Consider the following 24,794-nt stretch of genomic DNA (forward strand, 5'->3'; position numbering starts at 1 on the left):
CCTGACGTCAGATAAATGACAAGCTGCAAAGCACACCTTACCTTACACTCCACCACACTCTGATCTGATTCACAGGTCACATAGATCTCATCTACTGCCCGGCGAAGGTTGTCAAAAAGAAATGCCCAGTAGCGAGCTCTTAGGTCAATTTTCCGTGGATGCCTTGCTTTTGTAGGACTTTTATCAAAATGTTTCTCTCCAGTTGTGGATGTTATTTTACATTCTACTGCAGTATTCTGATGAAATAAATGAACCATTAAAAAGACAAGTAAAAGGCTTCTAGCAGTTAATTTTTTTATAAAGCAACTTTCAATATGAATTTCTAAAACATTCTTTTCAGCTTATACCACACTTGAATCCATCAAGTAAATGTCTGCCCTAAACAAGAGGCAGGGTTTTTCAGTAAAACCTCCAGCATGGAGGGGAAGGAAGTCCCAGAGCCCCATCCTTAGCTGAGGAGCCCATGGCAGTTAAAGGAAGAGTCCATGTACACGAACTCACATGCATACATACCACAGTGCAAGTGGTGGCAGAGGACAACTGGTGGGAGTCATCTTTCTCCCTCTGTCATTTGGGCTCCCAAGATCAAAGTCAAACCATCAGGCTTGTTAGCAAGCACTTTTACTGACTATTTCATGTCTGAATGGAGTAACCATCTGACTAAGCACAGCACACTTCAGTGGCAGAGTTCTGTGGGTTTGCTCCAGTGTCTTTTTGTGGATACAAAGACTGCTAGTAACCTGGAATCCTCTGTTACTTTTGGTAAGTTTAAAGATTTTTCTTTGACCCTGATGTTCTCAAGACCCGGTGAAACAGATCTAAGTATAAATCTACTTTTATGTAAGCTGCTCAGCTCCAGTTTATGTTCTAAAGCCCTGAGAACACACAAGTGAAACCACTCTCAATACACCATTTATTTTTCTCCTTTCGGAAGCCTGAGAAGACATGTAATAGAAATTCCACCTCAGATTTTCTTCACACCCCACATGTCTTCAGTCCTCTCCTACCCTAATCCTCCTCAGAGCACCCTCAGTTCCTAAGTTCTCTCACTAATCACCTTTCAACATGCCATTTGTTTTAGTAATTGTAGCTTCCCAAAATTTCACTGACTTATCTATAAATGTTTGAAGTTAATACTTAGCTTTCTTACTTGATAACTTACAAATTTCTTGTATAGTCTCTCTTTCCCTTAAAAACCTTAAACTCATTTATTTGAAAACTGTTTTTAGAATAGTTTATCTTTTACTTTTCATTACCTAAGGAATAAATTTTAATTTGTATAAAATATTGACTTATTTTATATCATTTTCTTCATATGCTTTGATATTTTACTTGGCAAACTTATTTTGAGTTTCATTATCTTTCATTTTCTAACTTTGCTCAACCTTTAGATAGCATCAATCTGACCCACTATAGATCTACTTCCAGGGGCCTTGTACCACAGCCTACTGCTCTTTTCCTTAAGGAGTATGGCGCACTGAGTCTTCAGAGGGTGACTCCTAAAAGAGTCTCTACTGACTTAGGCATCAGCTCTAATCAGCAACTTCCCCAACTTGGGATCTTATCTGACTTTGACAGGGTGTGTCTTTTTCTAATAATGCACAGTCCTGGAGTCCAGGCCTAAGTTTCCAAATCAGACCGTGAATTTCTCACCACAAATGGCATCCAGCTACTTTATCTCATTGGAACTCACCTTCTACATGTTTTGACTATTTAGTTTGTAACCTCAACTCCACTTACTTCTAAATAGAAAATTTGTTTCCTTTCTATCTGTAAAAATAATATCTATTATTTTTAAAATATTCTTTATTCATATCTAAAAAAATTGTCATTGATGCTTCTGGAAGGTGGTCTCTTTGTGAACTCACATTGACAGCATGATTTAAACTCCATTTTCATTATATCAAAATTTTATTTATATAAACATATCTAATAATGCCAAGCTAAAATAACAAGTATAAAAAAAAAACTATGGAAAACTAACTATAATTATCCTGATCATTTTTAAAATAAGATGTAAGGCTGGATTCTATACAGTTTTAGTAAATCTATTTGGAAACTTTTAGACTTACTAAACTGTGATTTCTAGAAACTAAAAGCATCATTACTTAAAGAAGGAATCCTTAAATATGAAATGGATGGAGAGAAGCTGAGGTTATAGACTGAAAAACTGGCACAATGAACTGAAATACTGTTGGCTGTTGTTACTGGAATGTTCTATAGCTTCTGAGCTTCTGTTTCTCTCCAGACAGTAACATCACTTTCTTGTTGACATTGTTGGAGGTCTCACACACACATGTACGGGTGTTTGCTCCTATGTACACACGCAGAGGCCAGAGGAGGAGCACTGCTGTCTATTTACCTTACTCCTTTTAAGACAAAGTATCTCAGTAAGACTGATATATTAATTACTTAGTATATGTTAATTACTTAGGATTAGGCATAAAGTGGATACATACATTTAAATTTTAAAATGTTAACCTAAATTTTTACAGAAACATACAATATTCAAATCCTAAAATTTAAATTTGTATAATGAATATTATTCTCGAGAAACGAGTTAAAACAAACTAGTAAAAAATTAAATATGCTATACCTGTTTAGTGGTTTTATGAGTGCTTTGAATTGTCCTCTTAGATTTGCCACCAGTTTGACATTTAGGTTTCCCTTCAAAACATAAAAAAGTAAATAGACACATAAATCAAAAGTGATAACATGTAACTAAACTTTAGGTAATATATAATATATACATATAATTAAACAATACAATTCATTCAAGAATCCTTAGTAGATAGTTTCTATCCAAAAACTACATAACAGTACAATTTTATTCACTGTCAATGAATATGAACTAAAGATTTTTTTTAATCTCATTTTGTTTTTTAAATCTATGTTCTCAAGTGCCAGAGAATGTTTTATACAAAGGATTTCTCAGAAAGAAATCTTCAGCCCTCTATATAATTTTCTTTGTAACGAGACTTTAAACACAAGCATTCTACTACCAAGATATAACAACAGCCTAGAGCACTCTTAGTTATCTTGACATATCCTATCATGTAAAGTTGTTCTCAAAGAAAGAGAAAAGGGTGTCCAGAGGAAACAGGAGCACCAAGAATCTCCATGAGTCAACCCTAAGACAATCTGAATATCAAGTGAGAGTCAGAGATTATACTTCATTAAATAAGGAGTCATAAATGTACACAAATTTAAATTTATAAATATATATATTAAAACAAAAGGGAGAAGGGAGAACTATTCTGTATATTAGAAGGCTACATGATAAACATATAAATATAAAAAAGGAAAAAAATATGAAGTTTATAAATCACCATTTCAACTACCAGAGTAACAGCTTAGTAATTTCATTATTTCTTAAAACAGCACATGAACAATAACACTTTTTAAACAAATTTTATACAAAACTCAATGTTATTTAATATGCCAATTTGCTGAAGAATTCTAATTGTGAACAGTCAGTTTAAATCTACTTACTCTCTCAAACTAACTCTATGCTTATGTACTTTGTTTTGTTGCATTTTGTTTAGACTAGACAGGGCCTTGTTATATTGCCAAGGCGAGGCTTGAACTTCTAAGGCCTAATTCTCTTGCCTCCAATCCTCCATACCACTGGGACCTGTCCTCCCAATTTACATGAAAGGAAAAGCTAACTTGTATATACATACCATCATCGTCTTTGCTTTCTAGTGGAACACTCCAAGCTATCAGGTTTCTTGCTGTACGACCCTCCTCAGCAACAATTCTCCTCACTTTGTCATGACTATTAGAGCGCTGGAAGGAAGCCTAGATTATTAAAATAAGAATATTTATGAGACTATTATGTACCAATCACCATTTAGTATATATTTCTTATTCATTATTCTTCATACTTATTCAGAAAGTAAATACTTAAAATCTAATTCGAGGGGTTTGGAAAATGGCTCGCTGGAATAAAGTACTTATTGTACAAGCGTGAAAAAAAAAAAATGAATTCAAGTGTCCAAAATCCATGTAAAAACTGACTGAGGTAGAACACAACCATAATCCAAGTACAGGAAGTGGGGAGACTGGCCAACCCAGTTGAGTCAAAATAGGAAGTTTCAAGTTTAGAAGAGATTCTGTCTGAAAAAATAAGGTAGGGATAAGCAAATGGCCCACTGGTAAATACTCCAGGCAACAAGTCTGAAGGCAAGAGTACAATCTCCAGTACCCACACGGTAAAAAGAAATTCAACTTCCATAGTTACCGTCTGACATCCACACAAGTGCTGTGGCACCTGCATGCATATGTGCATGAGCAAACACACAAATAAATACAGAATAAATTTAAATTAAAAGAAGAAAGGGTTTGAGTGGTGGCTTAATGTATAAAATGCTTACTGACACCAAGAAAAAGCAGCAAATTTTTAAGACAATATTATGTCACATTTTTATATTCCCTGAAAGAATTCTATGGAGAAAATTTGTCAGCTATGTAGGTAAAGGAAACAAACATGCAAGGTTAATCTATAAATATGAGGAAATCAATTTAGATCATGAAAACCCAGGTTAAAAAATAAAAGCAAAACAAAAAACCTAGGTATGCCCACATACACCGGAATCCCAGCACTGAAAGCAGAAACAGGAAGATCCCAAGGGTTCCTGCCAACAGGTGAGCTTCAGGTTCAGTGAGAAACACTACCTCAAAAAACAAGGTGGAAAATAAGAGCATGACACCCAATGCTGACTTCTGTCCTACACACACACACACACACACATACACACACACACACACACACACACACACACACATACACACCACACAACATATACACAAATATGTGTATTTCCAGACATGCACCCTAATAATGTAGAGAAAGAGAAGAAGACATCCAAAGTCAAATTCTGGCCGCCACAGCAAGCACACACAACCCAATCTGAAATTTGGAATGTGGTTCAGATACTAAGTCTGATTTCAGGTTTAAAAACCCTAAAATTAAAACTTTAATTTACATCCAAAACTACTACAGCCTGGAGCTCAAACAACTACACCAAGCAACAGAACTGCCATTGTGCGCCTACACCAGCGCTGCATCTTACACGTAGCAAGTCTACAACAGACTCAAAAGAGCACAGTGAGCGAGAGAATGGACGTAAGACACTAAAGCGAAAATCTCTTGGAGTTTTACCTTAAAGGGAAAAAATGGGATTTTTAAGATAGCATGTTTTTATGCTCATGAAGAATCTGGTATAGAGAAGATGTGTTACATGGGGAAAGGGAATAAACATGCTTGCTAAATCGATGAGTGAAGAAAATAGTTTCAGTACACAAATGAATTAACTACTACAAAACAATGATCCTACCTGTCTAAATACTCTGTTCATTTATTAATCCATTTCTTCTCTCCAGAACACCCAACCTTCGACTTAATGTCTACATTTACATCCCTCACTCTCCTGTCCTTAGCCTGAAAATCCCAGAGCATCTACCTAACTCATTAAAGCTTTCAGAGGAGTTGGTTATACTATGCTCTCTAGATTTGCAAAATTCTCAACTCTCTTCTTCACTTACTCTCATGCCTCCTAATGATATAACTGCTGTAAAACACTGTCACCAAATTACCTCATCATAGTTTTAAATAAGAATCACTATTAACTAGGCCAGATGAACAAGTTTAGATAGATGCTTTACTTTCAGCTCTTTCAAATCAATTTAATTCCCTTATTCTGTAGGAAATCTTACAGGTAGAGATATCAGTGCATAAAATTCACTATCCCTGCATCATATTCTAACTTGGGTCCTCTTAGAGTAACGAGCTTCCAAGAACCAAAGCAGATGACCTCACAGTCCCAAGACTGCAGTAATACTAAACTCTGAACTTCAGACCGACTACACCTTTCTCCTGTGAAGATCTACATTACCATCTTAGGGTTTTTGTACTTGATACAGAAAGGTATAGTCAGAAAGAAAAAAACGCCACCAACTTGAAACTTTGTTTTTACTCTTTATTCTAATATTTAACGTGTAAACATACTACTATTCATCTGTATTTGCCCGGAACACTTTTCAATTTGTATTACAGGTGTTTCTGTAAAATGCTGAATGGGCCCCTTTCAGTAAAAACTCAAAATCTGATCATTTCTAATAACTTAATTCTTATTAACATGTCCATAACAAAATTCTTTTAATCATCTTAGTATAAGCACCAAGGTTTAGCAGTCAGTGAGTCTCAGGTACATCATTACCTTACAACTGTCTATTTCAACAGCATTCTTACTCAGGCTCAGAGGCCAACAAATTTTTACTCGAAGTTGAAGAGTGCCACCTAGTGCTACTTGGAGAATTTACATAGGCTTATTCAAATATTTAATGTTCAAATCAAAGAAATAAACATCAGCATTACATTATGCTCAAATCCTGCCTGATATACTCTAAGAAATCAAATCCTCAGAACACTGACAACAGTCTACATACTTCTGAGACCTCCTCCTATCTTCAAATCTATCAAAGGAGGAACTTAGGCAAGACTGCATTCCCTCTTCCTAAGCCCTCCATTTGAGTAGTTTAAGGCATACAGAAGTGCCTGAAAATACTGAGTCACAAAAGTATAAGGGATGAGAACATGTTTGCTTCCCTTCTTAGGACCCTTACATCAGTGGCCATCCTGGATTAAACCAGCCCAAGAATATAGCTTTTATCTGTTTTCCTATCCCACATTTCCCAAGTGTCAGACCAAGGCAGCAACAGTGCCTGAAACAGCAGCTAAGTGACTAAAAGTGACAGACATATGGCAGGGAGTAGGAAAAGAGAAGCAAACAACAAGCAAGAGAAAACCTAAAGTTACCATCATGGCTAGCAAGACCACTCACAGGGTAAAAGCACTTGCTGCCAAGCCCAGTGACCCATTCAATCCCCATGACCCACTTGATGAGAGGAGAGAATCAACTCCTGTAACCTGTTCTCTGATCTCCCCACAAACACACCATGGCACATGTGGACACAGACAAACAAATAAATAAATAAATATGGTAAAAATAGATGTACTTACCATCATTCTTTAATTCTCTCCAGTGGCAAAATTATTTACCACATAATCTCATGGGTTATAATTCCTACAATTAAAAATTTTTATATATACATATATATTTTTTATATATACACACATATATATATATCCTTAGTCAGCTTTATTATGAAATCATATGTAATAATTAAAAGGCAAAATCTCATCTTCCAAGTTCCTCATTAAATTAAACACAAGATAATGAAAAAAAACACTTTTTATTGTCTGTTAGGATATATAAGATAAAACATGCTTTAAATACTCCACGCTGAATAGGACCTTAATACTCCAAAATATAAAAACAAATGGGAAAGAAACAATGCTAAGTACAAGGCAGGCATAGTATATCCTAATCTAGAGGCATCAAGCTTCTTTTTAACTCTAAACACAAAACACACATGTACATTTTATATGCTTGGTTAAAAGTTTATTTTTATTTAATGTGTATAAGAGTGTGCCTGGGGCTGGAGAGGTGGCTCCGCAGTTAAGAGCACTGACTGCTCTTCCAGAGGTCCTGAGTTCAATTCCCAGCAACCACATGGCCGTACCAACCACAACCATCTGTAATGGGATTTGATGCCCTCTTCTGGTGTGCATGAAGACAGCGACAGTGTACTCATAAAAATAAATAAATCTTTTTTTAAAAAAAGTGTGCCTGATGTATACATTATTAGAAGAAGGCTTCATATACCCCTGAAACTAGAATTACAGGGGGTTCTAAGCCACCCTGTAGCTACTAAGAACCAAACCTGAAGAAACAGGTATTCTTAACTGAGCTGCTCTCTAGTCCCATATTTTATATCTTGACCCAATTCATGTTTAACTAAAAGAAAAGGGCCATGAATATTTATCCCTATTGTAAGAAATCCATTCTTGCTATTTCAATTTTAAATAATGTTCATTCAATTTAATAAAGAAAATAATGTGCAGCCTCTCCTTAAGAATTTCCATTAAATGGAGACTGGAGAGATAGTTCAATTGTTATGGGAACTTGTAGCTCTTGTAGAGGACACAGGTTCAGGTCCATTCATAATTTCAGATCCAGTGACTCTAACTCCCTCTCTGACTTCCATTGACACCAGGCACACATGTACACATATACACATACATGTAGGCAAGCTCATTAACATAAAATAAAATTAAATCTTTTATAAAGAAGTTCCATAAATTGAACATTTATCTGTATATTGTAATCACCTTTTATGTATGTATCCACACAGAACAGACCTTACCTTTCAGGAAATCTATTTAATATAGTCAATTTTTCACTCAAAAAAATGCAAAGCAAAAGCGTAACACTGTAACAAGTACCACTGAACAAAAGAAAGCAGTAATAAAACCAAGGTCATTCGAAGAACCTAGGTCATCTAGCCTCAGTCAAGTGAATATGGTCCTTTAAAATACCCTTCCAGGCTTGGGGGATGGCCTGATGGGAGAGTACTCGCCTCCTGTGATTGAGACCCTGGACTCAGGTACCTGCACTGTAACAAATAATAGTTTTAAAGCAGCACCTCTAGTGCAAACATGTACACGAGTGCACACACACACACTTAAACACAAATGCTCATAACAGCATTATTAACCAATACTCAAAATGGCATACATACCTATCAACTAAATATTAAACACAATGTAACATAACCTAACAATATAAGTATTTGGCTGTAAAGGGGAATTAAGTTCCCATGTTTCAACACAGATGAACAATGAAAATATTATACGTTGTGAAAAATTATAAAAGATCATATTTTATATTATTTCATTTATATGAATTGTTCAGAATGAATTAAATCCATGGAGTTAAAGGGTAGAGGAATAAAATATGGAAGTTACCTTAAATAAAAATGGAAGTTACCTTAAATGAGAATAGGTTATCTTTCAGGGTGGTCACAATGTCCCAAAATCCACGGTGGTATAGAAACACAGGTCTGTGAAAACATTATACATGAGTTTTAAGTAAGTGTATAACACGGTATATGATTTAGGCATGGATAAATTGCTATATTTTTTCAGTGTACTGAATATGTTCACAAACCTCCAACTGCACTCCATCTCATTCAGTGAAACAGTCTTCACAGTCACCTAGCCCATTCCAGTTTTCTCCTGTTCTTCACAGCTCCTTCCCAGTATTCATTCCATCCCAGCCACACTGGCCTCTTTATGTGTCTTAGAACATGAGCCTCAGAGGTTTATGCTTGGGCCTCTCTCTGTCTTTGCCAATTGTGACTTTCTCAATGAGCCCTATTTAAAATTGCAATCCTCCCAAACAAGCAAGGGCTGTGGAAGCTCATCGCCACAAGATTAGCCTATAAGAAATGAAAGAGTGCTAACCACATGAAAACTAAAACAACCGTAGTGATGGTATAAAATAACTTTTAACTCTAACAAGAAAGCTAAAATATAAACAAGCATTAAAAATGACTGAATCAGAGTGAGTGGCACATGTAATTCCAGATCCTCAGGAGACTGAGAAAGAAGGATCACCTGAGACCAGAAGTTCAGGACCAGTTCTGACAATAGAGCAAACTCTGTCTCAAAAAAACTAAATAAAAAATCACCAACTCCAACAATTTATTAAGAGATACACAGCGTATGGAAAATGTAATCTGTGACATCATTAACATAAGTGCTAATGCAATTTTATTTTTTGCTTATTTTTTCTACCTGATTTTTTTTTCTTTCCTTTCTGTTGTTTTTGTTACTTTGTGGAGTTTTTTTTTTTTTTTTTTCTTGGTGGTGGGGAGGAGGGAAGAAGGTTGAGACAGGGTCTCTCTAGGCCAAGCTGACCTAGAACTCAGAGGTTTAATTTCCTGTCTCCTAACTGTGAGATTAAAAGCATGCTACACCAAAGCTGGATTTTTTTTTTCTTGGAAGGTCTTACTATTTTACCAAAGCTAGCCTCTAATGTGCAATCCTCCTGCCTTAGCTTCCTGAGTGCTGAAATTAGAGGCATAAGCAAACTTAAGTTAAATTTGTAGCAACACTGAATTTTCAGAATACGCTATATACCACAGATGTTTTGTGTAAGCCTATAATAACCTCAAAGAAAAACATAGAATGAAATCACAAAGGAAACTACCAAGAAAGAATCTGAAAGTGAAAAAAAACTACAAATCAGAACATAATTATAATAGTAAGGGTCTTTCTATCATTAACTGATTAATGCTCTCAAGAAGGAAATAAGCTAAAGTGGAAAGGCTGAAAAAGACAGTCCTTGTAAATGACATCCTAAAGAAAGCAGAGGTATTTTACCAGGAAAAACAGATTCTAAGTCAAAAATTGTCACAATAAGTCATGATATGATAATAAAAAAGCCAATTTATCAAGAAAATATAATGATTATAAATATATCCCAAACTCAGAGTAACTAAAAAAAAAAAAAAAAAAAAAATAGGGCAAATGTTAACACAGTTGAAGGCAAAACTACAGTGAACTAATACTAGAGACTTCAATATTCCACAATTTAAAAAATTATTATTTACTTACTTACTGAGGACATGCATGCATGCCATAGCAATTCTCTCCTACTACGAGGGCATTAGAAATCAGCACCTTACCTACTGAGCCCTCCCACCAGCCCAATACCCCACTTTAAAGAAAGATAGATCATCTGGACATGCAACCATTAAGGAAAAAATACTGCAGGTCAAGTGAACTTACCAAACATATTTAGAATATTATACTCAACAGCACAGTACACCCTGTTTTTAATCAGAAATTGGACATTTTCTAGGATAGATTATATGCTAAGCCACAAAACAAGTGTTAATAAATTCAAAGTTTTAAGCAGTAATAATTTCTTTCTGACTACAGATGGTATGAAACTATTATAAAAATCAATGAAAATATTTTAAAATTCAAAAATATGTGAAAACTGAGCAACATATTCCCCAACAACATATCCCCCAATAACATGTAGGCTAAAGAAATCAAAGGAGAAATAATAAAATACCACAGGATAAACTAAAATGGGAACATAAATAGCAGAGCATATGTATAAGAACAGAATGGAGTCGAGTGAGAGTTCTGAGTGCCTGTAAGAAAACTCCAGGAAGACACGAGCCTTGACCCAATTTCTTCAAAACCACAAATTATCCTTAGAACATGCTTTTGTGCCTCTCCCAGGTGTAGTATAGGAGTCAGTTTACTTCAGATTACTCAGTACCAGTACAAGTGGCTATTGCTATTTGTTTATAAGCCTCTATGGAAAAACATGCTTTTGCCTTGTGTGACTTGCCCCCAACATGCTGCTTGCCCTGTGGTTGAACACTTTACTCCTGTGTACATGTGTACTCACATGACTCCTCTTAACCCAGAGTATAACTGTCTGATGCTCTAAATAAAGTCGACTATTGTAGGAGCCCTGCCTGAAAGTACTGCACTCTAACGTCCATCACTACACATACACCTCCACACACAAATTAAATCTTTCAATTATTTAATTTTTTGTATGTGAGTACCCCATAGCTGTCTTGTGACACACTAGAAGAGGGCATTAGATCCCATTATAGATGGTTGTGAAACACCATGTGGTTGCTGGGAATTGAACCCAGGACCATTAGAAGAGCAGCCAGTGCTCTTAACCATTGAGTCATCTCTCCAGGCCCTAAATCTTTTTTTAAATAAGTTTTTGCCTGCATGTGGCACATGTGTGACCTAACAATTGTGTATGTGTGCCTGTATGTTTATAGAGTTGGAAAGCGCAGGCTATCCTGTGTCTTTCGCTATGACTCTCTGGTCTCTCTTTTGAACCAAGAACTAGCCAACATGCTACCCTAGTTAACCAGCTTGGAGTCTCTGTCTGACTCCTGAGTACTGAGATTTCTGTTTTTAGTTAGTTTTTTTTTTTTTTTTTTTTTTTTTTTTTTTTTTTTTATTTCATGTGCATTGGTTGGTGTTTTGTCTGCACGTCTGTGTGAGGGAGTCAGATCCTCTAGAACTGGAGTTACAAACAAATATGAGCTGCCATGTGGGTGCTGGGGAAAAAAATACTTTAGTCCCCTCATTTAGCAATTCCATCCTCCCAAGTTCCACCATCTCTAGAGCAGTAAACATATATGAACATGGCAAAAGCATTTCTGAAAGGAAATTTTAAACAATGAATGGCTAATTGAAGAAGAAAAAGAAATGAGGAGGAGGAAGAGGAGCAAAAACCTTATACAACCCAAGTCTAGAGAATGACCAAAACTCAAAATTATCAAAAAGGAAACTAAAAATCAAAACAGAACTTAATTTTTAACAAGTCCAGAAAACAGGTAAGATCAATAAATTTAAAGTGTTTCAAAAGAAAGAGAAAAATGTCTGATTAGACTAAGAAACTTGGCAGAAAACTGGAAACAAAAACTAAAGAAGAAGCCGTGGAAGAACACTGTTTAAGGCTTCCCATGGCTAACTCAGCTTGTTTTCTTCTACCACCTAGGACCACCTGCTAAGGATAGTACCACCTCCCAGTAGGCTGGGCCCTCTCTCATCAACCATTAGTCAAGAAAATACCTCATGTGGGTCCCCTAACAACTGGACTTTAAGGACTTCTGACCCCAAACAACACATCAAGAAAATTATACTCCAGCACCAAATGGCATTTATCTCAAAAGAAGCTAGGAGAAAAAGAAGTCATCTACACCATTATTTGAAATATAAATCAGCAGAGATTTTATGGGAAACAGTATGGAGATTCCTTAAAATATTTTTTTAAATATATATGATTCAACAACCACTACTCTTGGTAAATATCTAAAAGAAATAAAGTAATAATATCAAAGTTATGACTGACTAAAAACAATGGCTTCATGAAATTCCTAGGCAAATGGAGGGAACTTGAAGCTATCACCTGGAGTGAGGTAACCTGGTCACAAAAGAACACTCATGGTATGTTCTCACTGATAAGCAGATACTAGCCCAGAAAGCTCAGAATACCAAAGAAACAATTCACAGAACTTATGAAGTTCAAAGAGAAGGAAGGCCAGAAGGTGGATGCCTCAGTCCTTAGAAGGGAGAACAAAACACTCATGGGAGGAAATAATGGGACAAATAGAGGAGCAGGGATTGGAGAAAAGATCATCCAGAGACTGCCTCACCTGGGGATCCACCCCATATGCAGCCACTAAACCCAAGCTCTATTGCTGATGCCAAGTAGAGCTTACTGGCAGGAACCTGATATGGATGCCTCCTTAGAGGCTCTGCCAGAGCCATACTGATACAGAGGAGCATGCTTACAGCTAACCATCAGACTGAACATGGGGACCACAATGAAGGAACGAAAGAAAGGACTGAAAGAGCTGAAAGAGTCTGCAACCCTATGAAAAGAACAAAATTATCAATTAACCAAACCCACCACAGCTCCCAGGGAATAAAACACCAACCAATGAGTTTGCATGTAGAGACTCATGGCTCCAGGTGCATATGTAGCAGAAGATAGCATTCTCTGGCATCAATGGGAGGAAAGGCCTTTGGTCCAGCAAAGGCTTGTTTTCCCAGTGTAGGGGAATGCCAAGGTGCTGAGGTTGAAGATGGTGGTTGGGAGAGGAAACACTTTCAAGGAGGCAATGGGAAGGGGAGGGGGAAGGGATTGGGGAAAAGCAGATAACATCTGAAATGTAAATACAGAGAATACCCAATTAAAAAATTAACTGTCAACTTTAATTGTCAATCTACAATCACTAGGGAGACAGTTTTGATGAGGGGTTGTCTACACTGGGTTGGACTATAGACAATCTGTGCAGAATTGTCTGATTTATGTGATGTGGGATGACCCAACCCACTGTGAGTGGCACATTTCCCTTGGCACTTGTTGCCAAGTCTGAAGACCAGAGCTGGATTCCTAGAAAGAGGAGAGAATCAACTCAGGCAACTTATCTTTTGAACTCCTCAAGTGTGAGCACATATGCACAGAAATGTACAAGAAAAAAGTTTTAAAGCCACCAATTCTTCACACACAGCTCAAAGTCATCTTCATGAAGATGAAGTGTGGGGCTTGTTTGTATCTTTTGTCTTGTTTTTGCAGTTCTGGGGATCAAACCTACGGCCTAACACATATTAAACATTCAACACACATGCATTTCTTTAAGTGCTTCTCAGCCATTCGAGAGTCTTCAGTTAAGAATTCTTTGTTTTCATGATTTTGATGAGTAAAAGTATTATTAGAGCAAAACTGAGTATCTTTAAGAGTAATACTGAAACTTGGTAATTCTTATTGTTCAAAGAGTTTTTCAATTGTTTCAGTATATGCCACCATACAAAAATATATCAACCAAAAAGTATTTTTACTGTTAATATGGCATGACCCTGTGAAAATAGCAACACTAACTCTTGCTTGCTGGCATGAATTTAAAAGCAAGCCAATATACCAAAATTTTTACAAATAAAATGTGGAGGTGAGTAGCTTTTACGGGAAAATATCGGTCATGTGAAGATTGCTCAAACAGACTGATACATAGCAGTTCATTCTCCATTCCGCATGCCTTCAAAATATATAATGAACCTACTATCTAAATTAAAGTCACTCTGAGCTGTAAAGACCCGACTCAAAATGACAACAGGAGCTGGGAAGATATCTCAGCCAGTAAAGTGCTTGTCACACACATGAGCATCTGATTTCAACTCTCAGTACCCATTTAAAAGAGAAAAAAGAAAGAAAAGAAAGAGAGAGATCTGTTTGTTTTGGGTTTTGTTTTTTTTTTTTTTTTTTAATTGAATATTTCCTTTACTTACATTTCAAATGTTATTCCCTTTCCCAGTTTCCCCTCTGGAATCCCCTTATCCCTACAATTGTAATCCCAGGACCAGGGAAGCAGAAATGGAGGACTGCTGAAACTTGCTACCCAGCCAGTCTGTCTAACCAGGTAAGCAAGGCCCAGGTCCCAGTAAAAATCCAGTCTCAAAAACCAAAGTGGATAGCTCCTGGTGAATGGCAGCTGAGGCCCACCTGTCTCCTTCTATACCAGTAAAAAGAGCCACTTAGCAATATTCATAAAACCCTTAGTATGTAAGAGATGGAAATTTTCTTAAGAGCAGTTCTAGCACTGAACCACAAATCTTTTCTGTCTAAATTTGTTGGAGTTTGCTATCGTTGTAATAAGACAGCAAATTGGGAAGAGGTGTGTATTTCAGCTTTAAGTGTACAGTCTATCATGAAGGAAAATCAGGGTAGGACTCAACCTAGACTGGGGAACTGATGCCTAGGTCACAAAGAAAAGGTACTTACTGGTTCGTTCCTGGCTGGCTCTCTTTGCTGTTTTGTACTACCTAGGACCACCTGTCCAAAGGTGACACCACCCACAGTGGACTGAACCATCTCACTTCAATCACCAACTAAAATTATGGCTTCCCTATTTTCTTAATTTAGATTCTCTCTTCCCAGATGATTAGTCAAGTTGACCCCCCCCAAAAAAAAGCACTAACTAGCACCTTATTAAGCAAGACTTTGCCAAAAATATTTGTTAAAAAAAAAAAAAATACACTGGAGCTGGAGAGATGGCTCAGCAGTTAAAAGCACTGTCTGCTCTTCCAGAGGTCCTGAGTTCAATTCCCAGCAACCACATGGTGGCTCACAACCATCTGTAATGCAATCTGATGCCCTCTTCTGGTGTGTCTGAGAACAGCTATAGTGTATTCGTATACATAAAATAAACATTATTTAAAAAAAAACTTTTTAAAAAATAGTACCCAGAGAAAAAAACTAAAAAATGCAAAAAGAATTATACTGATTTAATTTTTATTGAACAAGCCATTTGCGATCTTTTTAATTTTTAAATTTTATTATTGTGTATGGATGTTTGCCTACAAGTATGTCTATGCATGACTTACATGTCTAGAGAAAACCAGAGGTCCATGAGACCAGGAGAGGGTATTGGATCCCCCAGAACTAGTAATGATCCCCTAGAACTGGTAATGAACCACCACATGGTTGCTAGGAATTGAACCTGGGTCCTCTGGAAAAGAAACTGTGCTCTTGAACCTCTGAGCCATTTCTCCAGTTCCAGTCATTTGTAATCTTTATGTCTACAGTTTCAGGAATGACAATTTCACGATATTTCTATTGTACCATTATAGAAGACTGTTACACTACCTACATATAGCAGCAGTATATAGGAGTATGCATTGTGTGTGGGTATACATGTGTGTGGGTGCCAAAAGTTAATATGAGATGTTTGTTCACTCATTTTTTTTCAAACACTCATTTTCAATCACTTATTGTTTGAATGTGTTGAAAGGAAGGGATAACACGTGTGTGTGCATGCATGCATGGAAATGTGAAGGCTGGAGGTAGACACTGGGTATCTTCCTCAATCTTGTTTAGTTTGGTTTGGTTTTGTAAGACATGATCTCTCACTGAATCTGGAACTGCCTGTTTCACCTTGACTGGCTAGTCATCAACCCCCTCACCCCCAGGATCTACCTGTCTCTGTCATAATCACTATCACTCCAATAGTGGACCTACAGATGTATACAGGCTTATATGTGGGTTGTGGGACTCAAACCCCATTCAACTACTTTACCCTCTGAGGCATCTTTCCAGTCCTTCTACCTTTTGTAGGGAAATGGGGGTACAGAGTCACTTATTGGATTAAGCTAGCCTGGCTGGCTGGAGAGCCCCCAGAGACCCTCTGCCTCTGCCTCCCAGCACTGAGATGGCAGATGTGCACCCGTGTGCCTGACTTTCACAGGAGTGTTGGGGAGTGAACTCAGCTTACACATTTTACCTACTGAGAGATCTCCCTAACCCTGACACCATCAATGTCTAGTGATTCAAGAATATTTACATGTAATTCACAAAGGACTCCTGCTTTTCCTTTGGGAGGGGTGAAGGCTTGGGGAGCATGAAGATGAAAAGAAAGTATCTGAACTCCATCAGCCCCCTTATCATTAAAACATGCCTACAGAGCACTCACAGAGGTGTTAACAAAGACTCACTATCAAGACACTCTTCACTGATTAACATATATGGAGCACAAAGGAAAAGGGGGGGAAAATCTGTGTAAAACAATAACACCTTGGGAACCCAGCCACCAAAATTATTTATAAAACATTTATATAGCAATCCTGGTTTTGACATAAACACATCAGGTATTTAATCACAGTGCTGTGTGCTCAGTGTTTATGTCCCCTCAAAAGTCATGCTGAAATCCTAGCTTTCCAAAGTGACAGTATTAGGTGAATACTTTGGGAGGTAATTACGAGCAAGGGTCTTCATAAATCGGCTTGATACCCTTTTAAAAGAGGTTAAAGGACAACCCCATCCCTCCTCATGTGAAGGTATAGAAGGTGTCATCTGTAATCAGAAAGCAGGCTAGCACCAAACACATCATCAGCTACCAGCTTCATCTTAGACTTCCCCAGCAGAACTGTGAGAGATCAATCACTATTTCTTTTACACTTCCCAGTCTAAGATATTTTGTTATAACAGCCCAAACAGACTGACAGAGAGAATTTTACATATGTAGTTCAAGGGAATGAAGAAAGGAATGGGGCATTTGCTGAAGGTTTATGATGATGAAATAATAATGTAGAAACATTATTTCTACCAGTTTTAAAATGTGGATTGTATCCAAATGAGGGAAACCAAAGGACAAAAGCCACATCACACTTTCTCCCACCAACATAATTTCCCACGTAACATTTTAAAAATGGCTCTTATATTGAAGATATTTGTACGTCAATGGGCATTCTCAAGTCATTCGGGTGTTTGTTGTAAGTCGATCTGCAAGCATTTTGCAGGTCATGCTTAACAGGGAAAAAAAAAACAACACAAAGCACCAACATAGGACAGGGTGGACTAGTACTATGCTTATCCACCTTAAACCAAAAATCTACCACATCACCAGCAAGTTACTTGGCTAAGCAACAACCTCTTTGAGCCCTCGGTTTCCTATTTATGAATGTCCTCAGCATCTATCTTACTCTTCTCCCATGACCCTGATGAAATAAATCTGTACATTGCAGTATATATTTAGGGGATTATTGTTCTGTTCGGAAAGATGACTGTAGTGAAATGCTATTCCACAGACAATAACGCAGCACACTTGAGAAATACAGTCCACCAGCAGCAGGAGGCAGCCCACAGGCTAGTGGGTCCTCAGAGGGAGCCTTTGGGACAGCAGCAGGTGCTGCTTGGAGAACAATTTTCTAGCTGCTTTCTAGCAAGCCCAAAACTCTCTGGAGTCAGCTTCCGACTCTCACCTGCTTCCTTGTGCAGGACTGCAAACCTGAGCCGACGGGGAGGCACTAATAAAGGCAAGGAGGCTTTCAGGTTGAGAGAGGCCTTAGTTTTTTTTTTTTTTGCACCTGAGGCCTCAAATAACTATTTCTAATATGGGAAGAAAAAATTTTTTCACCTCCTTGCTTCTCTGAGAAAGCTAAAGCCTGAGTCAGGGTTCATGGAAAGTGTGTTAAAAGCCCTGGAGGAAAAGATGCTGAAAGTGATTAACTGCCAAATGCAGGCAAGCAGCAGCTCCTGAGGACCCCCGCACCCCGCAGTAGGGACATTCCAGAAGCCTCGATTACCCCCCAAGAGACAGCCTCCTGCCCCGGCCCGACCCCGACCCCCCGGTTCGGTCAGAGCTCACAGTCCCACGACCCTCGCTGCCCCAGGGCCAGCTCGACCCTCCCCACCCCGGCCGGGCCTCCTCAGTCGACCTCGCGGCTCCCCTCCCCCGTCACACGCCCAGGTGAGGGAGGAGATGGAAGGGTTTCCGCCGCCATCTTGTCCCCTCCGTCCCACAACACAGGTTGCCTGCGCCCCTCCTGGGCCCGTCCGGGTCGAGGCGACGCGCGCCCCTCGCGGACACTTACCCGGGCGCCTTAGCGTACTTTGGGGCGGCTCCCAGCGTCCCGGCGGGAAAGGGGCGGGGTGGGGCGGGGCGGCCGCGGAGGCTCGGGCGGGACAGATGGCCGGCGTACCACGTGATTCCAGCCGAAGCCTAGCCACGCCCCCTAGGCTGTGGGGGGGGCATTCGCGCAGGCGCAGCTGGGCTCATTCTGGCTATCAAGCAGAAAGTTTGATCTGGGCCTATGAACGTCCACTTCTCCAGCGCTGTTCTCTTCCTCCGACTGACCGTCTACCTCGGCTTTGGCCACACCGTTCCCTTTCTAGGATTCAGTTTTCTTCGGGCCTGCTTTATCACCACAGTCCACAAATTAAAGACCTACCGGATCTGCTCAAGAAATGTGTGTAATAATCTTTCACGAAAGTACCTGGGACTTAGCCAAGCTTGTTTCAAATGTCGTGTGCCAGGCTTGAAAGGATCCAACTACAAAGACCTAACAGATAGCAGTAAGTGCAAGATAAATATGTGTCGTTATTTAAATCACAGTTCTGAACTAAATGGAAAAGAGTCTATGCCCATCACAGTACAATTAAAAAAAAAAAAAAATTCCCTGTTGCTTTTCGTCCAGATGATTCTGGGATTCTAACTTGGCTCACCCTTCTTACAACAGGTGGGAAACGAAGGGGTACTGAAGTCTACCTCACTCTTAGCAGTGGATGAGCTAAGGAAGCAGGTGCATACTGTATTAGAGGCTTCTAGGTCCTCCCTCCTCTTATTGCTTAGAAAACCCATTTGTTCAGTTGTTTGACAAATAGTTGTGAACGAACTGCCACTTTTGCTGTACTAGCTTGCTTAGAGTCAGTAAGAGAACAAAATAGATTCCCCCCCCCCGAAATAAAATCCTGGGTGAGGGGGGTTGTTCTTGAGCTAGAAGGAAACACAACTAATAAACATCATAAGTTATATGATAAATATTATTGGTAACAAAATAAGTGGGAACAGGAAGAATATAGTGCAACATAAATGGTGGGCAGGGTCCTGTTTCTCTGGCTAATTATCTTATTCCCATGAGTATTTAAACAACTTCAGTCTCTTTCATCTGCTACATATGTGCCAGGGCCTTGGTGAAGCTCTTGTATGCTCTTTGATTGGTGACTCAGTCTCTGAAAGCAACAAGTCCAGGTTACTTGACTCAGTTGGTCTTCTTGTGGAGTTCCTATCCCCTTTGGGGCCCTCAATCCTATCCCCAGTTCTTCCATAAGACCCCCCCAAGTTCCATCCAATGTTTGTCTTGTGGGTCTCTGCGTCTGCTTCAGGCAGCTGCTGGGAAGAACCTCCCAGAGGACAGTCTGCAAGCATAACAGAGTATCAGTAATAATATCAGGGATTGGTCCTTGCCCATGGGATGGGCAACCACAAGGACCTTCATTTGAGTCCCTAGAACCCATGCAGAGCTAGGGTGACAGTGCACATCTGTAAAACCCCAACAGAGGAAGGAGAGATTGAAGAATCCCCTGGCATGCACGACCTAAGCACAGTATCAAACAAACGTGGAAAGAGGGGACCAACATCTGAGGCTGTTCTCTGACTTGTGCAAGTGCATAATTGTAATCATCCCCTGCACCTTGCTCTCCCCCCCCCCCCGTGTGTAAGTGGATTGTCATCTGCTATTGTACATTAGGAGAAACAGAGAAGAAACCGAGTTAATTGGCTGGAAATGAGCAGCTACAGCACACCAGTGGGAAAGTGGTGCCACCATGGAAGAAGCAAGTTCATTTACTTATGAATTTATAAATTTAAAGACTTACGCTTGCTCCTCTGGCCAAGCCGGTTGAAGTCATCCTGCTGCCTTAGGGTTTTGAATATGCAAAACTACTGAGGATTCAGTATCAGACCCAGCTCTCATTACCTTTCTAAACCCAGAACCTTATATGAAATAATGCAGTATTACCCCATCTATACGATGATACAGGGTGATTAACTACACCACAGTTCTTTATGAATGAGGTGGGAGATGGATTCACCATGATTACTTCCTACTTGAAGGCTGGTGGGGTCTGTGTGGTCAATACAGACTGAGACTTACACAAGACAGGTGTCCAGAAAGTATTGCTAATTCCCAGCACCTTCATTCAGGCCCTCATATAGCATTGGCACTGAAAATTATTTCACATCATATATTCGTTTGTTGAAAGTATGTGCTCCCAAGTCAAATAGATTGTGAGATTTAAGAGACTAGAACTTTCTCTTTTGGGCCCCATCTATGTCCTAAGTTCAGCTCTCTGTATTATCAATAGGATGTGACACAAGACTGGCGTGACTATTTGTGTATGCTTGGTCCAGGGAGAGCCACTAATTTGGGAGTTTCTAATTACTAAGTTAGTAACTTCTGTTCACAGCAGTAAAACCCTAACTAAAACAATTGGGACCAAGCAAGTCCATATAAAGAGCTCACAGAATAATTAAAGTAAGGTCAGTGCCTTATTCCCATGCTCACAGATTAAAAGAAAGCTTAAATTTTAAAAAGGAAACAACGCACATGGTTTACATGCTTTCAGAGTGGGTGGTGGTAGTGTACACCATAGGCCAATCAAATGTCTGTGGTCTGGGCTAACACCGGAGACCATGTGGATGTCTGTGGACCATGCTACCTGAGGGGTGGGGGTGAGGGTGGGCTGAAGCTGATCTAAGTAGCCTATGCTGACACCAGAGGCCATGGTGACATTCAGCCCCATGCTGCTTCTGGAGAACATGTCTAGATCTGTGATCCTATTGCAGCTGGGGTCTGTGTTGATATCCCAGGCCCAAGTTACCTCCAAAGGCTATGCAGATGTTCCTGGTCTGGACTGCCTCCTGAGGCACTGTGCTGAGCTGACCCCACCCCTCACTGGCCATCACACTAGGAAGAACTGGCCTGCTCTCTCATCTCCTGTGGGGTGGCCTGGGTGAGTGAGATACACACATACACACACACACACACACACACACACACACACACACAACTTCTCAACTGCTGGCCCAGGGGTCATGAGAACAGAAGAGCTGGCCACACCCCTCATTGGCTGCACCATTCCAGGAGAGCAGGCCCTGCACCTAGCCTGAGCAACCCAGTAGAGATGACCTTGATGGCAGTAGTGCAGATGAGCTGGCCCTAAGAGCATGAGAACAGGAGAGCTGACCCTGCTTCTTGCCATCTTAAGCATTGGGTAAGCTAGTCTTGGACAGTGTTGGACAGCTCACCCTTGTGGTGCAGGAGCAGGAGAGCCGGCAGGCTGACAAATTCATCTACTATGCAGGTCAAGACCCAGGGCTTTGAGTTGGCTTACCCCAACATCTACACCATCTATGATCTGCTGGAGCATGTGAAGGGACTGGTCCTGCAGAGTTGAAGCTACAGGATCTCCATGACCCAACAACAGGGTATCTGAGAGGGGACCAAAGAGGATTCAGTATTGATAGTGTAGTAGAAGCCAGAGGCCTCGAAACAGACCAGTAACTAACTGCAGTGAACATTTGCAATTAAAGTGTGGACCGAAGGAAACACTGTGGGACACACTGACACACTAAAGCTTTCACAATGAGATTTTTTTTTTTTTATTCTTTTGTGTGGGAGAGGTTGCAGGGGCAGAGAGCAGGTATGAAGGGATGGGGAGAAGGTTGGGATTGGGGTGCATGATGCGAAATTCTGAAAGAATGAATACAAGTTTTAAAAAAAAAGAAAATACTGTTGATCTGGGTCTAAAATAGAACTAATTGCCTCCACACCCACACTATTTCCAACACATAACCCTGCTTTGCTTATGCTGTAGCAAGCAAGGGAAGGATCTGCTTTATGAAAATATCTGTCTTAGGGTTTCTAGTGCTGTGAAGAAACACCATGACCATGGCAACTCCTACAAAGGAAAACATTTCATTGGGAACTTGCTTACAGTTTTCAAAATTCAGTCCACTGTCTTGGTGGGAAGCACAGGAGCATACAGGCAGACATGGTGCTGGAGAAGGAGCTACGGGTTCTACATCTTGATCCACAGGCAATAGAGACTGACTTAAACTTTATGGGGCATAGCTTGAGCACACAAGACTTCAAAGCCCACCTCCACAGTGACATACTTCCTCTAAAAAGGCCACACCTCCTAATAATACCACTCCCTATGAGCCAAACATTCAAACATATGAGTCTGGTGGGGGAGGGGGTATTCCTATTCAAACCATCACAGTGTCATACTTCATTTTGTCTTATAGGGACAAAATACCATGGGGTTAACATAATGAACAGATACACACTGATGCCCAGTTTTAGAAAGCTTTGAGTCCAAGGTGGAGGGCATCTGGTCAAACCTTATGATGCTATAATAAGAAATTCAGACTCTCAATGTCCCAGAGTCTTTCCTTCAAATGAATCAGTATTGCCAACCACAAAAGTTTTAATGTTTGTGCAAAATTTGAAACTCTTATTAAAAAACATTACCTGAATACGTGGAAACTTACATCTCACATCACTGCCAAAAATGACCAACAGGTGGGTACCAGAAATGAATGATTATTTAAGTGATTTTTCTTGCTATTTACAAAAGTATTTTCTATGTGTTAACATAAGACATACAGGCACATATAGATATCAGCACATGCCTGTTCTCTTGGACCAGCTACTGGCCCTATGTCAAGTCAGTCTGAGGGAGCTACCCGTCTGCCACAGAACCTGTGATCCTGCCTGTATCACACCTCCCTGGCTATGAATGCCCTTCCCCCTCCAGCCTGGACCTGCATCACCAACCAGACTGTTGACCTGTGAAGTATTATATTTGGCCCAAGACCACAAGGGATGTCTCCAGGTAGCACTCTCTACACTCCAACCAGCTGAGATATTCCAGAGGGAGGGCCCTGGACAGGTTGGAGGTGACAGAGGGAGTTAACCCTAAGGAAAGCTGTGGATACCCTTATTCAAACCCTAGCTCTACAGATGAAAGAACGGAGGCTCAATAAATATTTGGAGGTATACACTGATAAGATGGAAGGAATAACTCACTGGGGTTATTGGGATTGAATAAGAAAAAAAAGTCAAGCACTGAGCAGGGTACCTGGTACCAGGTTCTGCCAAATACATGCTCACATTGCCATATGAAACTTTACAATGTACTACTATAAGGGAACCAGGTCCCAAGTTTAAGACAACTTTGAAAAAGAATGTTCTACTGAACTCCACCCTTTATCCCAGACACTGGCTGAGGTCAAGGTCCTGTCCAGAGAACAGATTAAATGATAATGAACTTCTGGCAGCCATCACCATGGCAACCTTTGTGAAAGGCTGTGTTGTTTCATTTTTGACTAGAGATCAAGTCACTAGCCCTGGACCAGAGGACTGCTACTGCCAACTAAGAAAAGGACTCGTTTACAACAAATGCCTTCAAGTTAAAAGTTCAGGAGCTCGCTCCTGGGACCATAGTGATGTGAGTGGCTTATGCTGCCAACTTGAAGCTATGGTGATATCTGCGTCCATGATGCTGCTGAGGGCCATGTCTGGGTCTAAGACCCTACTACAGCTGAGGTCGGTGTTAATGTACATGGCCCGTGTTACCATAGAAGGACATGTGGGTGACCCTGGTCGGTGCTGAAGCCTGAAGCCATGTTGATTTAAGCTGGGCTGACACAGAGGGCCATGTTAATGTGAGTGGCCTACACTGCTACCAGAGGTCACCTTGATGTGTTCCTCCTGGGCTGCCATTGAGGGCTGTCTATGGCCTATGCAGAGGCAGAGGGCCAGGTTGATGTCTATGGTCTGTACATGCTGAGGTCCTGGCTTGTCCACATTTTGTGCTGTCACCATAAACCACGTGTAAGTCCATGAACCATGCTCCTGCTAACTGGAAAAAGTAGGGAAGCTACTTTTCCATAGTATTGATGACTGCAAACTCACAGTTGAGAAAGACATAGGTTTCTGTGACAACCCTGACTCCCACCCCAGAGAAGTAACAGCCTAGATGGAAAGCCTT

At 39.9% G+C, this 24,794-nt stretch overlaps 1 protein-coding gene across 1 annotated transcript in view; it reads right to left on the reverse strand.

The window, feature by feature from the left end:
• The window catches only part of SCAPER (S-phase cyclin A associated protein in the ER), a 322,094-nt gene extending 303,203 nt beyond the window's left edge, over positions 1-18,891 (reverse strand). Inside the window, exons 1-6 of the mRNA XM_080929740.1 lie at positions 18,830-18,891; positions 8,895-8,967; positions 7,025-7,088; positions 3,684-3,801; positions 2,597-2,667; positions 42-236 (exon numbers count right to left, since the gene is read on the reverse strand). Coding sequence (XP_080785866.1) covers positions 42-236; positions 2,597-2,667; positions 3,684-3,801; positions 7,025-7,030 — 390 coding nt within the window. The 5' untranslated portion in view covers positions 7,031-7,088; positions 8,895-8,967; positions 18,830-18,891. The remainder of the gene's footprint in view (positions 1-41; positions 237-2,596; positions 2,668-3,683; positions 3,802-7,024; positions 7,089-8,894; positions 8,968-18,829) is intronic.
• Positions 18,892-24,794: the final 5,903 nt, after the last annotated feature.

Source organism: Micromys minutus, assembly GCF_963924665.1.
Source record: "Micromys minutus genome assembly, chromosome: 16".
NCBI classification, from domain to species: Eukaryota; Metazoa; Chordata; class Mammalia; order Rodentia; family Muridae; genus Micromys; species Micromys minutus.